This window comes from Fundulus heteroclitus, chromosome 15 (assembly GCF_011125445.2).
Source record: "Fundulus heteroclitus isolate FHET01 chromosome 15, MU-UCD_Fhet_4.1, whole genome shotgun sequence".
NCBI lineage: Eukaryota > Metazoa > Chordata > Actinopteri > Cyprinodontiformes > Fundulidae > Fundulus > Fundulus heteroclitus.
This window is the reverse complement of record NC_046375.1, coordinates 23,655,398-23,673,656: the sequence shown is the minus strand read 5'-3', so window position 1 is coordinate 23,673,656 and position 18,259 is coordinate 23,655,398. Positions and strand designations below refer to the sequence as shown.

At 40.6% G+C, this 18,259-nt stretch overlaps 1 protein-coding gene across 1 annotated transcript; it reads right to left on the bottom strand.

Annotated features, from left to right (window-relative positions):
* Positions 1-4,030: 4,030 nt before the first annotated feature.
* LOC118566237 (toll-like receptor 5) lies at positions 4,031-16,739 on the bottom strand. Its single transcript, XM_036147682.1, has 6 exons — positions 16,523-16,739; positions 11,165-11,224; positions 7,387-9,664; positions 6,720-6,808; positions 4,590-4,875; positions 4,031-4,404 (listed from the first exon to the last, which is right to left on the bottom strand). The coding sequence occupies exons 2-5, from the start codon at positions 11,210-11,212 to the stop codon at positions 4,630-4,632; spliced, it is 2,661 nt and encodes an 886-aa protein (XP_036003575.1). The 5' UTR covers positions 11,213-11,224; positions 16,523-16,739; the 3' UTR covers positions 4,031-4,404; positions 4,590-4,629.
* Positions 16,740-18,259: the final 1,520 nt, after the last annotated feature.

Here is an 18,259-nt window from a genome sequence, read left to right as displayed (position 1 = left end):
CGTCCATGGGAATCCTACAGACTTTGTTAGTCCCCCCCCAAATCCCACAAATGATGAAATGCAGGCCTGCAGCTGGTTCCCACGTTGGCAGTGCCTTACGGCCTGTTGTGCATTTTTTTTTTTTGGCATTTAGAGAAACATAAACCAGTTGAAATCTATGATACTTAGAAAAACACCTGGATTGGAACATCATGGAGTAGATAAAGATCTTTTAAATCCCAGTTTGTGAAATCTTCGTTCCAGAAAATGACCAAAGAAATTACTTCAATGCTTTGTTTGGCATCTGAATCAGAGTCAGTTGAAAGGATCTTAAGTTTAGTTTAAAAGCCAGTAGTAAGAAGATCTGTGGGTCAAAACATCTGTAGAAGGTCCCTTTTCTGGCTGAGTACGTTATAAATGTGTTGCACGTTGGAACAGTTGCAAGCTCTGGTGCCTTGTAGCTAGAAGACCATGGGTTCAAATCCCAGTCTGGGGTCCTTCTGCCTGGAGTTTGCATGTGTGTGTGTATGACCATTTGTATCTCTGTGATGGACACACAGGACCTGCTGCCTCACACACTAGTATAAGGAGGTATAGACGATGGATGGATGTGTGTTTCACTGTTGAACCAGACAGTAAGTAAAAGCTGTGATATGGTAAACTGATCCTTGTCTATGTATAAATCAGTGTAAAAAGCCTTACATCTTTTTCTTTCAGATTATAGAATAAGGTATAATATCTGGAAATTCAAACTGTTTTCTATAGTTCTTACTAAAGACACAGTGTGGGGCTCCACGGCCCTCTGGAACTGCAGTTAAAAGCTGTCGGCATTGGTTGCTTTGATTGGACTGAGAAGCCATTTGCGTTACACAGCCACCCAGTGGTTCGGGTTCAAGGTTCTGTTTGGTAGGGCCTCACTACCGACGGATGCAAGATTTTCACTGTGCTCCGTGTTGGCATTTGCCTCTTGACGAGCGCAAGAAATCTTTGAGCACCTTATCTTTCAATGAGCCTCACTTTCACCAGAGACCAGAAACGACTGCCTAGAGCAGCAGTCTGGACAGATGTTTGGGTTTGCATGTGTTCACATTAATGGACTGTCCTCAGTGTATAAGTAGTCCGAGTCCACAGACTCGCCCTATTAATGTTCAGAGCAGCTGGCTCATAAAAGCTGAGAGGATACAGGCGACCGGGGCCAAAGGGCCGGAAGCTTCCCACTACCCAGTAGCTTCCTGTTTTCAGATGGATCTGGACTGGAAGGAAACCGGCTGACCCCTTCAGCTTCACCCCAGTCCCACTGTCCAACAGCGCTGAGTACTGAGTTTGTCTCTCTGACATGATGGTGTGGATTTACCATGGTCATTATGTGAATCAGATTAAACGATTAAATGATCAGAAAGCTCTATAAAACCAACAGCATGGCAGATTTCACTCAGATCCCACTAGGAACGCTTAAAGAGGCAGCGTCTGCCATCTAGTGGCTAAAATACTGAAGAAAATCATCATCCACTGGACTAACCCTTCTTACAAGCTTCACTACTGCAGGTATGATGGTGGCAGCGCTGGTGCTGCATCAGGAGAAAGTAAGTTACCCAAAAAATCATTGTAACCAAAATCTGTGCCCAAGGAGGATTAAATGTGCCATAATGTAATAAACTATTTATGTATTTGTACAATTATAACATGAAGCAAAAATGTGTTTTTATATATATATATATATAAACTTTGAACTGCATTTTGTGGACTTACTGAAAGAATTACAATAGTCCAGCCTTAAAGTAACAAATGCATGGACCAGTTTTTCAGCATCACTCCTGGACAGAATGTTTCTAATTTTGGCGATATTCCGTAGGTGAAAAAAGGAAGCTCTGAAAACCTGTTTAATATGGGATTTAAATGACATGTCATGGTCAAAAATAACACCAACATTTTTTACTTTATTACCAGAGGCCAAGTTAATGCCACCCAGATTAAGTGATTGGTTAAGAAGTTTATTTTTTGAGGACTCTAGCCCAAAGATTACAACTTCGGACAAATTGGAATCTGTCCGATAGATAAGATTTAAACCAGCCTAATGCTTTCCCCTTAATCCCTACAGTATGTTCAAGTCTTTGTAGGAGAATATTGTGATCAACTGTATCAAATGCAGCACTGAGATCTAACAGGACAAGTACAGACACAAGTCCATTATCTGAGGCCATGAGAATATCATTAGTGACCTTCACCAGAGCTGTTTCAGTGCTATGATGAGGTCTGAAGCCTGACTGAAACTCCTCAAGTAGGTCATTGCTTTGTAAATGTTCACAAAGTTGATTAGCAACTACTTTTTCAAGAATTTTAGATAAGAAAAGAAGATTAGATATAGGTCTGTAGTTTACTAACTCATCTTGATCAAGAGAAGGTTTCTTAAGTAAAGGTTTAATAACAGCTACTTTAAAAATCTGTGTTACATATCCATTTACTAAGGATAGATTAATCATGTCTAAAATAGTGCCACTGATCAAAGGGAATATGTCCTTAAACAACTTGGTTGGGATTGGGTCTAACATACAGGTAGAAGGTTTAGATGAAGGTAAAATTTTAGATAGCTCAGAAAGCTCTACTGCCTGTAAACAGTTCAAACACTGCGCAGGTTCTAAAGATTCCTCCAATGCTGCCTCACTTACTGAGGACGAGGTAATCATGTTTGGGAGGATGCCAATTATTTAGTTTTAATGGCATCAATTTTATTTATGAAGAATCCCATAAAATTGTTACTACTAAGAGCTAAGGGAATGGATGGATCAACAGAGCTGTGGCTCTGGGTAAGTTTGGCAACTGTACTAAAGAGAAATCTAGGATTATTTTTATTCTCTTCAATTGATGATGAAAAATGTGTATATATGTGTGTATTTATGTGTGTATTTATGTGTATATATATATATATATATATATATATATATATATATATATATATATATATATATATATATATATATATATATATATATATATATATAAACTTTCTTATCACCGGAGCACCTTGAGCTTAACATATCACTTAAATGCCAAAAACACTGTAGACATCACCAAACAATTCAATGACTCAGAGAAGCTAACCAATGTAATGGCGAAGTGGATAGCTACTGTAGACCTTTTTTGTGCTTCACACTTTGGTATTGAACATAAAATGGTAATGCTGCTCCCTGCTGTTACCTCAGAAATTGCCTGTTTTTGGTAGGTTTTTTCCCCATAAAGAGAATTTCCTGTCAGTGGCAATAAGCTTTAATTTATTATTTTTGTTTTACATGTTTAAGTTGAGCTTTACACTAAATATGTATTACTGATAAGTGCTACAAATGTTACAACACTTTTGTTCATATGGCAGCAGAACATTAAAATAAAAGTGCTCTTTACACTACTTTTGAATTCATTCTTGGAGTTTGCGCATACAATGCGATTAATCTTGATTAATCGGGCAAATTATGCGATTAATCGCGATTAAAGATTTTAATCGTTGCCCAGCCCTAATATATATATATATATATATATATATATATATATATATATATATCTCCAGGGAAACATCTTTTGGAGACTTTCCTCCTGTCCAGAAGGGCAGCAAAGACAACATTTATCTCCAAGAAAAACAAAGAAGACTGATCCTTTACAAAAAGTTCCAGGTTTCAACTGCTGAGGAAAGGGACCAAGGTCTTTTCAGAGGAGGACCTCTCCAGATTGTTTAGGACCTCTGTCCTGTCTGTTGTGAGGGCAGCAAAGCCTCCTGAGACCTTTCATGTGTGGGCTCATTGATACACTCACTAACAAACAAGGATACCCAAAAGAACTTTGGATGAACAAAGCTGTCTCTACTAAATGGATCTGGGATGAAGACGTTGCAAATCTGGCATCACGGAAATGTAACTGACGGTAGACCTGTAGTCAGTCTTCTAACAGGGAGTGGCCCTGTTTGAAGATCACCTTTTGGTCCTAAAGGTGATGACAGGATGCCAGGTCTGGCTAAAAGCTCTATTCTGTAAATAGTGATGCTTTGCAGGAACCTGCTGTAATTCTCTCTAAAAGCCTTTGAAACAGGAAATGCTAATTGTCTGCCTGTGGTAAAAAATTCCTTTCATTTAGGGAAATTTCAATTGTATTTGTAATTCAGCACATGAATCATCTTTTCAACATGTTTTTGTTTATTCCAAAACAAAGATAACCTGTAAAATTGAACTAAATTGTATTTTATTCACAGAAAATGTGATTGGGAAAGCGCTGACACATAATTCAGAACATTAAACTTAATGTTCCACAAAATTCAGTAGTCTTTACATTCAAGCACTATGAACCGCCTTGCTGCTAAAATGTGCTATACAAATCAATTTGAACTGAAGTACATAGTGCGTGTTGAGTAGAGGTGGGCTTCATTGGCTCAGGAAGGCATCCCTGTTGGATAAAATACAAAAACAAGCTGAATTAATGTCCGTTAAGGTCTTCATATGTTAAGCTCAACCTTTGCAGTCTTGACTTAACCCTGATTTCAGCTTCATTTGATGGTAGGATTAATTCAGTAAGGGGTTTAGGTTTGACAAAGGTTGCTATCTTAAACGTGAAGAGAGCCAAGAACTTACCTTCACATTACTGGACTTTTCTTTACGCTTAGCGCTGAGTTCAGTTGGCAGCAATTCTGATGTTCCTAAGCGGAACCTCGTCCTTGGCAGGAGGTCCACCTTCAGGCTGCACAGACCGTGGCTTGTCCACGGGAAACTTCTTCACCTTGGTGTCTCTGATAATCAGCGAGACAAGCCGCTCGTAGAACCACTGCAGGTCCTGAGGGTCCTCGGGCCAGGTGAGGTACTCCCTCCTCTGGACAAAGGCTCTGACTGCATTGCACGTCATCAGCTGGTAGTGAGCGACCTTCAGGGTTGTAACAAGCAGGCGGTCAGTCAGATGGCAGCAGCACCATTCAGACATCTCACAACGGGAGATGCAAGCGCACTTCAGTGAGAAAGTATGAAACGTTTTCACATAGAAGTCAAACGTATCAGTTAGATATTCATTACTCAGTCATCCATTTAAAGCATTTATTTGTGTTAATGTCACTGACAGGAAACACAACATCCAGTTTCCTAGACATTTTGATTATTGCATTAAAAAAAACTAAAGATTTTTGATACAGCCGATTTCACAGCTGTCCAGCTGACACTCACTGACACACTACAGAATGAGAGTAAGCCACAAAAGGTTACCACTAAAAAGCTGGGTGATCACAGAGTGCTGTAAAAGGTAAGATAAGAAATCCTTTATCGTCCCACAATGGGGAAATTCGGGCGTGATGGTGGCAAAGACACAGAGCTGCACAAAATTAGTAGTAAGGGGGGGAAAAATAAGATAAACTAATCCGAAGTCAGTTCTAAAGCAACAGTGGATGAGTTTTATTTGAAATGCCAAAGACAAAAGTAAAAGATAAACACCAGAGTAAATATTGCACAATCATTGATAATATGACATGTTCAGGTAAAGATGATTATATATTCAAGTTAAACAGTGGAAAACCTCCAGCCTGTTTATAGAATGATATGAGATAATATGCAGTATGCACGATAGTACAGCAGCATCTCAAAGTAGCTAAGGCGTGCGCAAGTGTAACTTAGCATCTGGGAGGCTGTAAACGATTCATGATCAGATCGGATCCCGTGTCCAAACCTATTGTTGGAAAATGGGGTGGGTGGAAAATCTGTGGCAGAAAACAAAAAAGGAAAAGAATGTCATCCGTTCACACCTGAACCCCAGACGTCAAAACCATCCGACCTGGGCTAAGGAGAAAAATAACTGGACTGACCCTCAGTGGTCCAAAGTCATCTTTTCAGATAAAAGTAAAGTTTGCATTTTATTTGGAGACAAATGTAAGGTGGAAGGTATGGCTTTAACTTAGCAAGCTGTCTGAGATGGAAAAAGCTAAGTTGGACCAATGCACTTATCTGCCTCCACAGTTTCGGGGATACCATTAAGACAAACACCATGGCTTTTCCATTGGCCTCAAAAAAGGAGAATAGTGAGCTCTGAGCACTTTCTCTGGGCCCACTCAGTGCAGACAAGGCAGGACTCATAATTGAGCCTTGGAGCACACCATAACTCAGAGGGAATATTTCTGAGTTGAAGGTATTCATGTTCACTTAAAAAAGTCCTTTCAGAAAGATATAACGGAAACCACTGAAAAACAGAGCCTTATGAACAGGAAGGTGAGAGACGCCAGAGCCGACGATGCGGATGACCTAAAGGGCCGCTATCAAAGGAACCTGGGCTTTCATTACACCTCAGAAGAACCACAGGCTGAAACACCAGAGTTCTGCCTGTGGTTCAGCCTGCAGGGTGGCAGGGAGGCATCCTGAGGGAGATGGAGGAATTCAAGCAATAAAAGGGCCCAACTAAGTACGAGTTCAAATACTGTACAGTACAGTTATACACTTTCTAGTAGGTACACATTTATGTATAAAATATTTTTGTTTTGAATATTTTTGATTTTCTAGTTTTCTGAGACACAGAATTTTGTGTTTAGCTGTAAAAAAGATAAACGCTTGAAGCATATTATATTACTCTGTGCAGTAATTCTACATGAGTTTCACTTTTTGAAATAAATGACTGTTATAGATCAATCTGGTAACAATAATTTATAGAGATACACATCTATAAGTATGTTGTGAGCAAGTGTTTTTTATTAACCCAATTCAACAGGACCAAAGCCAGCTTCATATACACACCTTCCCCACCACCAGCATAATCAGGACGTTGGTCAGCTCCTCCAGCATGCGGCCCTGGGCTAAAGTGAACGCCTCCAAGCACCAGCCATCTGCAAAGAGGCAAAAATGTCTCCACTCATATGAACAGAACCAAAGACAGCAGAGGAACAACAGCCGGACCGTGGTAACAAGCATGCTGCTGTCTGGAAAACAAGACTGATGTAGGGGGTCTGGTTTACTGATGGAACAAAAGATGAAATCTCTTGTTTTCATTGTTTCTGAAATAAAAATCACAATTAATGAAGCATTTGTGCATTTGTCTCTTTGGATATACTGTAAGCTTTTCTTGTTATCACATGGAAAAATCTGTTAGCTCTTTTTTAATATCTGGGGTTATGCCACCTGGATTTCTTTTAGCGTAAACAAGGGCAGTAACCATCTGGGCTGGGTTTAAGAACGAGACAATGGGAGTCCTTAAGAGCTTTTACCCAAACAGCTGGATTAAAGTGAGAACATAGAGCTGAGGGCTCTCTCTGGAATCTGTCTCCAACATTAAAAGTCTGATGTGGGTGTGACGTTGACAAAGCAGTGGCGGATTTGTTTATTTCTTGGACGTTAACAAAGTGCTACAGAAGGTTTAACATGTAGCCCCCATTCCCCCCAATTCTAATTGCACATTAAACAGCACCTTTAAGGAACTCCTTGGAGACGATGCACAAGGTCTTCCTGCTGCTCCAGATGACATCCCTGATGTTCGAGAGGTGGTCCCCCCCTGGCAGGAAGTCTTTGGCTTTGAAGCAACAGCGGAACAGGTTCTCTTCTGAAAACTCTTTATCCAGCTTCTTCAGCAACGCGGCCTCCACCCATCTGTAGTCGTTGTTGCTGAAGCACAGGAAGGCATCGTACTGCCAGTCATCCTCATGGGCTGGCGGTTTGGGGCCCTCCAGAACCCTGTTGACTATCTTTCTGTAGATGATGAATATTTGCCCCCTGAGGCGGGCATACGTAATCCCGCCAAGTGTGAGGCTGAAGACGAGGAGGGCAGAGCAGACGAAAAGAGCAAACTGAAGAGCCTGGACTGCCTCCTCCTCGTCCTCACACGGCTCCATGATGGTGGCGAACTCCAGCAGGGGGAGGTTGTGGACAGAAGCTGGGAACTCACATCTGAGCTGCTCAGCTTGGCTCAGGAAGGTCACATTGGTCGTATTCAGCCACTTGAGGAAACCCTCCAGAGTACAATCACAGTGGAACCGGTTTTCTGACAGTTTGAGGAAACTGAGCGAGTAGAAGGTCATCGGGTCGGGAGAGACTAGAAAGTTGTTTGAGAGATCGAGCCATTTCAGGCTTGCTGGGAAAACATTGGTCTCCAGATAGGTAAGGGCGTTGGCTGAAAGGTCAATTTCTTGGATTGACGTGAGACCCCTGAAGATCCCATGAGGGAGGGACATCAGGGTGTTGAGGCTGATATTTAAACCAAGCAGGTTCTGCAAATGATCAAATATGTCAACACACTTCCCCTGGGCCCAAGCAATCTGCAGGGAACAGGCGTGAAGGTCCAACACTTCCAAACTATTATCACGAGGCATGGAGACACCATGATTTATTGTGCACCACAAAATGGAGTTGCCCCCATAAAAAAAGTACCGCAGACGCTTGAAATGAGTCAGAACGACATAAACGTCCCCCAGGTTTGTGAACCTGTTTCCTGAAATGTCTAAATAGACGCTGTTGTTCCACGAGCTGGTGAGGTCGCTGATGGAATTCAACTTATTGTCTCTCAGGAGGAGGAAATTTAAGTCGGGCAGCGCCGCAGGAGACTCCAGCTGTTGCAGAGCATTTCCCGTCAGGTATAAATGTTGTAATTGGGGAAGACCCCAGAAGGCATTGTGTCCCAGCACACCAATGTGGTTGTTAGACAAGTCCAAAATAAGAAGTTCTGTCAGACCTCTGAACGTTTGGGAGAGGATTTCCCCTAACAGATTGGATGACAAGTTGAGACGCAGTAAATTGGTCTGCAGACCAATAAAGGCATTTTCCTCAATTACATTTATTTTATTCCTGGAGACATCGATCATCTTTGCATCTTTCAGAGCCCTAAAGACGCCAGTCTTTAAAGCAAAAATCCTGTTGCCTGAGAGATCAAAATTGTTGATCAAGCTGTTCTCAAGGCCTTGGAATGTGTCTTTATCTGGATCTTCAATGTTTTTATAGGAAAAGTCTTTTCCAAGACTTCCAGAACATTTGAGATGAGCAATTGGAGTCCCCCTGATAGCTCTGAAAAACAGCCTTAATTTCTCCAAATTCATTCCACTGCTTGAGATATCGAGCCCGTTGAAGGCCATCCCTTTGAAAGGGTTTCCACAGCTCGCCCAGTCAACTTCAGATCGGAAGAAGCTGTTGGACGACAAGTCGAGGAGGTGAAAAGATTTCCCCCTGAAGCCAACTAAGTCCTCCTCACATATTTTCTTGAGGGAGTTCAGTTTAAGAATTAACTGTGAAAACTTTGTGAGATTCAAAAAGAACAGGCCGGGTTGAAGTGCCTCTATGTTGTTCCTGAAGAGGTTGAGCCTTTGCAACGACACAAGCGGCTCTAGATAGCTTTCTTTCAGTATGGAGTCGTTCAGAGAGCAGTAATCCAGCCAGAGGTCTCTTAAACTGACCAGCCCGGCGAATGCCCGCGGTTCCAGCTTAAGACCCACATTCTGTCCAAGAATCAGCACGGTCAACTTTCTCTGCCTCAGGAAAGAGTCGTTCCTGATGATGACGACTACATGCTGGCTTCCCAGGTCTAATCTCTGGAGTTCCTCCAAGTCTCTGAAGGATGTTCTGTTGATCTCACTGATGTAATTTCTATCCAAATATAAATGGATGGTGTCCAGAGGCAGAGCTGGGACCCAGTGGAGGTTCCTTGAAGCGCAGTCGGCTATTTGTCCCGACAACTGGCATATTTGGTGACCAGTAGTTGGCTGCAGAGAGAAAGGATACATTAATTTAGAGAATTCAGGACCAAGCAACTGTGTATTCCAGTTTTTCAGACTGCTTGCAAGTTAATAGACAGATTAATAGACAGACCAAAAACCGTTTGATCATGATAAAATAAGATCATATACACCAAGCCTCCATCTTGATCGTGTTTTGATGGTCCTTTTTGAGGCAAAAAATAATCCCTTCTCAGCCGCGATCAAAGAAATATAAACAGACGACATCTAGCGACAGTATCGCAGATCTATCATAATGCCGGTTTGCTTAATTCATAAATATTGCCGGACAGAGCAGAGCCTGACCCTCTGCGATGCCTCGCAATAAAGCGGCAACTCGGCGTGATCGAAGACCAACGATCTACAGCAACTTTAAGAGCCTCATATCCAAACATTTATTTTGCTATGCTGTCCGTTTGTGTTTAAGTGTGTGTGTGTGTGTGCACGTTTGTGTGTGTATTACAGCTGCAAAATGCACAGGTGTAAAGATGCAATTTACTCAAGCAAAATATCATTTGATGGATTAAAGAAGCACTAAATATGCATGTGACTTAGAGCGAGGATTTGGCTGATGGGATCACCAGTGGGATCACCATTTAGAGAACAAGGTGGCACTTTTATGGACGAGTCTGTGTTAGTTTGGATCAGGTAGTTTGCACACTGTGTACTCAACAGGCTGCAGTTCAGCAGCAGCAACGGAGGCTCCAATGTTAGCAGAATAGCTTGAGGTCCTGTCTAGCCATGATCGTAGATGACACAATTGATGAAGTTGACGACGTGAACATTTGTTGTTGACAGAGATTTTTTGGAGCGTATGTTTGGATTTTATATGAAAGATCCACCAAATCTTTGCAACTCTGGCTTTGTTTTTCCACGTATATCTGTGTGAGAGTGTTTGAATGTACTTGCAGCTGAGTGAGAACAGAATTTCCCTCTTTTACCACCAAAATGAGGACTTTGATGTAGATCGAGGACATTTGTTTTCGGGGATAGGTTTACGACTAGGTTGTCAATTAGGTTAGGGTTAGGTATATACTGGTGATGGTCAGAGTTAGGCCTTAGAAAGGGTTAAAAATGAATGAAAGTCAAAGCACGGTTTTCAGTTGTATTTTAAACAAGGACGTATGTGTCTGAAATGTTAGATCTTGAGGGTTTTAGATTAGATTTCTCTGTAAAATTCAGTCGGCTCCACTTAGTGGTTGCTCTTGACCCTTGTAACTTTAATAAACTCATCTCTAGCATAACAACCATGCTTGATTTTCCTTTCCTGGTTTTCCATCAGCCCCAGAGTAGCAAACAGAACGCTGGTGATTTTTGTTCCTTTCCTTTTTCAGCACTAAAAATTCCACTTTTAAAACCTGGAGCACATAGGAGGACAGGTGTTTGAAACCACAATCAACTAAGGTCATTGAGGATTGATAGAACTGTACACACGGTATACTTGATCTCTAGAAAATGTGCCAGTTGAGGCCAGTTTTAGACACCCACCTGTAGGTAGAAGCTGGTGCAGATCAGTGGAAGGACCAACCGCCACATTCTGTCCCCGACCTACGAAGGACAAACAGTCCCAGTGTTTACTCTGACAGGGTCATGGTCCACGCCAGCAGCCTGTCTTTCCCTCTTCTTATTGCACATTTCATCAAGCCCCCAGTGCAATACTTCATTTGTTTGCCCTGAGCTGATATGAGAATGAAAATATGTACCGTGGAAATGATTACAGCTGCAGCTCTCGCTTCACAGTGTTGGAAAAATGATTAATGTTTAGATTTATACCTGAAATAAGGGTGAAATAAGCACTGAAAGGATTCTTCGTGATTTTAACATCCTTAATACATCCTCACTACAGTATTTTATGCAATTGTATTTTAAAGGGAAAACAATTATGTTTTAAATCCTTCCCTTTCACATTCAAATCCTTCAGCTGGGGTCTATGTGAAGTGGAATTGCAATGGTTGAAGCTCAAGAGACCCCTCCTGTAAGCCATCATCAGCAGCCTCTGAGGCTGCGTCTTTTTCACGCACTGATTCTTGAGAGTTGGGACAAAACATTTACCTGACTCCGCCAGATAGATTTGCTCCGCATATCCATCTGGAAACCTTCCGTTGAAGTTATTTTGGGAAGGGGCGAAAATACTGGTTAGCTGATTGGCCTATGTTGGTGATAGACGGGCCAAATAAACCAATCAGATTCGTCGTCGCTCTGTTACGAGCGACGACAAAAACACAACCACAAGCCAAGCTACTCTTGCTGCTGCAGGTAAAGGCTTGTTAGCTCAGCAAAGAAATACCCTGTAATTCCGATAAAACTTGCTCGATAGCCACGCTAACGCTAGTTTCATCGGCTGAAGCCACCATGTTCTTTAGACTGAACTGTCGCGCTTCTCGTTGCGTCACACCTCCACCCGCCTCAAAGCCAACGCTGATTGGCTCACTAAGTCCTCACTAAGACTAAGAAAGTAGAGCACATAACCCCAGTTCTAAAGTCCTTACACTGGCTCCCTGTATCTCAGAGAATACACTTTAAAATACTTCTGTTAGTCTATAAATCCTTAAATGGCTTAGCACCTAAATACATCACAGACTTGTTATCAGTGTATCAACCCTCCAGACCACTAAGGTCTTCTGGCTCCAGTCTACTCCACATACCTAGAACCAGAACTAAACATGGAGAAGCAGCATTTAGTTCCTATGCTCCGCTTATCTGGAACAAACTTCCAGAAAACTGTAAAAGTGTGGAAAGCCTGAGTTCTTTTAAATCAAGATTAAAAACACATCTGTTTAAAATTGCCTTTGACTGTTCTAGTTAAACAGTTTTACTGTTTTTAATGTTCTTTTTTGTTACTACATTCTATCCCTACTTGCTTTTATTCTATTTTCTATCTACATTTTATTATTTTGGTATATCTTAATCATGTAAAGCACTTTGTATTGTCTTGTACTGAATTGTGCTATATAAATAAATTTGCCTTGCCTTGCCTTGATTGGACGTTCGTTTGGTGAACGGCTCCAAATTTTCTTTAACGGAGAGTAGCCAGACTGATCTGCGAGTGAAACCTTGAAAGCTCGCGAGATCAGGATGGTCTCACGAGGCTAACAAAACATGTCCCACATAGAAAAGTCTAATTTATAGCAAAAAATAATAAATTCATCATGATTGACATACTTACAAAGTTAAATCTAAAGGAATCGTATATACCTTTTGGATTTTTAGAATAAACTTTTTTATCTTTTTGGGGAAAATTTGTTTATATGTATGGTCTTTGGTTAGAAGGTCCATGTTATTTTACTTGTCCTCAGCAAGAGGTTACAATATTAACCATCCCACTAAAAAAGCTCTAAAATTGTGAAAACATAAATATCAAATAAAAAATAAGGGGTATAAATATAAAAAACAATATTTAAAAAATTATATTTTCCATAAAAATCTGCCTATTAAAGTTGTGTCCTCAGTTTCTGTCAACTCCGTCAGATTTTTTCATAAAGCTCTTTAAATCAGGAAATAGCATGGTCAGCTATATCTCTGAGGACCCCTTTTCATCTCCCTGTCTGTGGTGAATGCAGCATTACCACACATGCTCTAGTACGTTTTGCATTTTTTTTATATTTTAGACAAACAATGTCAATATTCCTATGTTCACAGCTGCACCATGTCAATACCATATTTCTGTTGAGATACTTTTTTTTTAAACAATAGTGGATTGAATGTAAGCATTTTAGTGAGGTTATTGGGACTGCTGGCAACTGAGAAAAAACTACCTGGCTGCAGTGTACAATACATGTTTTGGAGGGAAAATACATGCCTATACGTCAACTCCATCAGACGTCAACCCCGTCAGGTTCTATTGCTAACAGAACAGGTAAGTTGACAGAATCTGTCAACTTACCTGTAAGCTGACAGAGTTGACAAAACCACCAATAACCTCTTAATGTGCAAATATAATATTATTTGTGCATCTAGTGAAGGGTTAAACTGATATTTCAGGGTTTTATTTACACATAAATAGCATGCATTACATTATTTAACCATACGCATCTGACTTGTAGAGAATGGGCAGGCAGTGGTCTGCTTATTGTGTTACGTGTAACTTTGCCAGCATTTTAATAGATAGATAGATAGATAGATAGATAGATAGATAGATAGATAGATAGATAGATAGATAGATAGATAGATAGATAAATGAGAAGCCAGTGTGTAGATTTTCACAACATCTGGAAGACTACATACTGCACCTATAGGATTTTACATCCATCCATTCATTCATCCATCAGTCAATCAATCAATCTTATCAAGTTAATAAAAATCTGATTCTATGGTCGTATTTGTTTCTATTTGTATTGTAGGAAAAAATGGCTGGACAGAAATTGTCACTTGAGGAGTAAAGGGAAAGAAATAGAGAGTACCAACAAAAGAGAAGAGAAAAATTAAACAGTGACCAAGAGAGCAAGCATGCTATGCAAGAGAAGGAAAGACAAAGGTAGAAGAAGAGAGTTAAAGACAAAAAAGTTATACAAATAGACTAGATGGGAGACAGGGCAAAAAGGAGAAATTGGAGAAAGTATTGGAGAGAGGCACAGAAAAGGTCCAGAGAGAAAAGATCCAATGAAGGTGCGATGCTGAAGGCACACACCCCACCAGATAGTCCGCAAGATCAGGATATTCAAGAATACAATGCCAGACACAGCAGGCAGGAAAGGAAGAGAAATAAAACAAGAAAACTGCATTCAAGAGAAATAAAATCTTTGAAAGAGAAGCTTAAGAAGTTAACAAAGCAACAAAACAAAATGAGAAAGAAAATATATCGAAGGGTACACACACACGCACACACACACACACACACACACACACACACACACACACACACACACACACACAACTTTAAATTAAATGGGTACTTACGAAGGAGGAACAGAAGAGAAGAACAGGTGGAAGAGAAGATGGAGAGCAGGAAGTGGTATTGGGGAGGGCCCCTTGTTTCCCTTATTGTTTTTTTGATAATTGGAAACGGTGTAATTTATAATAGAAACGGTGTATGTGCAATATGTTTATAATAGTTTGCTTTACAGTAAGTTAAATACTCTAATAACAAGGAGTAGTTTTAGTAGTAGTGTTCAAAGAGCAAATCTGTTCAATAATCAGCAATGCACACATTTTTTTGTCAACACCGTCAGATCTTCGTCGACAGCGTGGGATGTATGTTTTTGTTAATTTTTTTAGGAGAAAAAATATTCTTCCTTCAGTTTATGTTGTTTTTGTAATAAAGGACCATCTGATCTACATCCTCTTATGTTTTATTTAAGGAATTTGTTTTTAAAATATTGAAATTAAAATCAAAGTTTGAAAACGCAAATATTTAGAAATCTGAGTTTTCAAAATAGTGTGAAATCGCAACTTAAGTTTATATATTGTATTTTTTTTTTTTACATAGAGTAATTAAACATTATTATAATATAGCCTACTTCAGAACTTCAGATTCTTGTATGATTGGAAGAATTCAAATTGTATACTTTTTAGTGTCTGACGGGGTTGACACAAATCCATTTCTGAAGGGAAACGTGTTTATTTGTTAAATATGTGTTTTTATTTAGAACCTGTTCGTTTACATGGTTAAATAGCTAAGACCTTTCTCTGCAGAAACATATAACTCTAATTGATATAGTGTGTATTTTTAAAAATATTTTTTAAAAACGTGTTTTGTCACGTTGTGCACGACATTTTGATGCGGGCAAATACAAGAGAAACTTTTTATTCCCAAATTTATTTAAAAAATGTCAGCGGAAGATGTTTCCATTCCACCCTACGTGTTGGAGCCAGTCTGACTGTAAGGATTTGCATGCCAAAGCAAAAACCTTAGGGACTTACATTAAACAGCAGAGGAGCAGGGATTCCACTTTCTTCAACAGTGCAGGACAAACAAAAAAAACCAGACTCTCCCATATTGCAACAACCCAGCTTTTAAAGCACCAGCCTGTACCAACTAAAAAGAAACAGGGGTGAAAACCTTTTTAACAATTACAATTTATATTTAGGGAACAAACTAAATTAAAACCTCTAGAGGAAAAAAAAAAACAAAAAAACAATTTACATTAAACTTCAACAAATCAAAACAATACTCCAAATCCTAGAGTAAAACCCAAAATATCTCCCCTCCATCTCAATCAAAATGGATTTTCCCTCATGAGGCTGATTGACAACACCAGGTCCTTATTAGTACTGCTCATGGGCGCGCTTCCATGGCAACACCTGACCAGGTGACCTCAAAGAAAAAAAAAGAGTGGTGAGAACAACAAAACAAGTTAAGAAAGTTATAAATACAAATAAACTTAAACCTTTCCCCAAATACTCAATCACTCTAAAACCAGCAGATGCCTGTTTACAACATCTGTTAGTGAGGGGGTAAATCCCTCACACTGACCCAGAGCAAGATGAGAACGACGAGGACGACCCAACAGAATGGAGCCTTCAGATATAAGTAGGTACCACAGTCGTGCACTCAAGAAGCTACAGGCGAGCACGCAGCAAACGCTGTGATATCTTAAATAAAGTTATAAACGGCTTTTCATTCTTTTCCTGACTTATATGTCAGATACAAATTCAAGACACGAAAACTATGACTCAAGCAGACTTTTTTTTTTTTCTAAACCCTGTCTACCGTCCGTGTATTTTCCCAAATTGTCCCTGGTCCTTGTTCAGGTCTCCCTTTTAGCGGTTAGATTGCGTAATTGTGGGGGTCGCCTGAATCAGTCCGTGAACAGACGTCACTGACTTCAAAGTAGCCGCGGAGCAGCGACGTCATGTGGGAGAACGTCGCCGGACAGCCAGAGTGGGACGCGGGGACTTGTCTCTTACCTCGGTGCTGAATGAGACGGTGATAGAAATCCCTCACGGTGGAAAACTTTGATAAAAACGCCTCTTCCCAGCAAACTGGTTCCCCAAAGAGCCTCTGCCTCTGTGTGTGTTTAGAAAACCTGGTTTCCTTTTTCAAAACACACGAAATTCGCAATTTCCTTCAAGACCAGAGAAGCTTCTCCTTCCTCTTTTTGGTTCTCCTGTTCTTGGAGCTTTCGCTTTCTCTGCGGCTCCAGTAGCAGCCCACGTGTGCCTGCTTCCTTCCCGCCTGCAGAGCCTCCTCCTCCGCCTGCAGACGCTGCAACACACCCGGGAACAGGAGGGACGGCTCTGAAGGCTGCTCCCTTATCACAGAGAGCACCAAGGCTTCAATCACCAGCACACAGGAGCAAGAAAACCAATAATGAGCCATCCATTCCATGCTCTGATTTCTCTTTATACCATTTACAGCAGTGTGCGGTATGCCACAGAGTGTTTAAGGCTAATTTTTTCTAATCCTTAACAACAACAATAATAGTTATATACTCAATAAATGAGAAATAGGCCGATGTTTTCCAATGAGGCTTGTTTGTTAGATTAAAGGTACCTGGTAAGTAAAATAAGATAAGATAGTCTTTTATCAAGTGTACTAAGCAGAGGGGTCAGATAATCAATCAGTCGTGCCCAGAAAACTTGTCAGTGGCTACAAAAAGTGTTATTTCTTTTCAGCTCGATAAGGGACATCAGTCTCTGTGTGGGTGTATCTACATATTTGAGCCGGTAAGTGTAAGCTTGATCCTGCATGGATTTGAGATTATCCACAACAAATCTCAACTTCTGCATCAGTGTTTTGTTTTTACCAAATTTAATATATTTTCTGGTCTTATCTATAAGCAGCCTACCATGGTTAAAGAGATGAATTATAACCAGCCTAAGTCAATAAGACATTGATGTCCATGATGAGTTTAGGTAAAGTCTCTTAGAAGTCATATTGATGTCACCTAATGCCTCCTGCAGCATCTACTACACCAATAGTATTAATTAGTGATGGGCATTTTCGTGCAGAGCACAGCTTTCCAGCCCGGCTTGCCTCCAGAGGTAGTTGTGGATGGCAGCACTGGTAGCAGGGACCCGTTTCACGGCTTGTAATTGTGCGGAATAAGGCAGGCCCCACAGTCCAATGGTTGACACTAATTACTCTTGCTCTGACATGAGGGTGTTATTTAGTAAAGGGTTACCCATCCCACTGTGGACAGGTAACCCTCAGCCTTGTGTCTCAGCACACATACCACCACCCTACAGAATGGCCTGGACACCAGGACAATGTGCTGCTCATAGCTTCGTAAAACTGTACTTTTAGTCAAAACATATCATTTCTGTAATTTGACGTGAAGCCCCTGTTATCCCCACAGAGGTAAGAACGTCAGTATTATTCTCCGAGCTCCTAAGTGTAGCACGGTATCATAGAGTTGAGCATGGTAACGCAGCGGCTCGGTGTCCTCCGCTGCCTTTTGCTCCCCTGTTGCTCCCCTCTGTCAGCTGAGCTACTTAGAAAGATAACGTTTTTATTTTCTGTCACTAGGTGTCACCGACACACAATACACCGCTTCAGATTTTGCAAAAGAATTAAATTACCAAAAAGGTTTTTTACCATCAGTGTGAGGACCGAGGAGTTCAACCAACTTTTTTGACATTTTAAGCAATGTACTTAAGATTTGACAACTAACATGTTTTTATGTTTTACTGATTAATGCACTG

What these genes read in the sequence shown, in the direction of transcription:
- LOC118566237 (XM_036147682.1), bottom strand. Translation starts at nt 11,212, where the DNA reads ATGTGGCGGTTGGTCCTTCCACTGATCTGCACCAGCTTCTACCTACAG. An exon ending in GCACCAGCTTCTACCTACAG is followed by an intron (nt 9,665 to 11,164) that starts GTGGGTGTCTAA and finishes TTCTCTCTGCAG; the next exon opens with CCAACTACTGGTCACCAAAT. An exon ending in CTCCAAGGAGTTCCTTAAAG is followed by an intron (nt 6,809 to 7,386) that starts GTGCTGTTTAAT and finishes GCCTCTTTGCAG; the next exon opens with ATGGCTGGTGCTTGGAGGCG.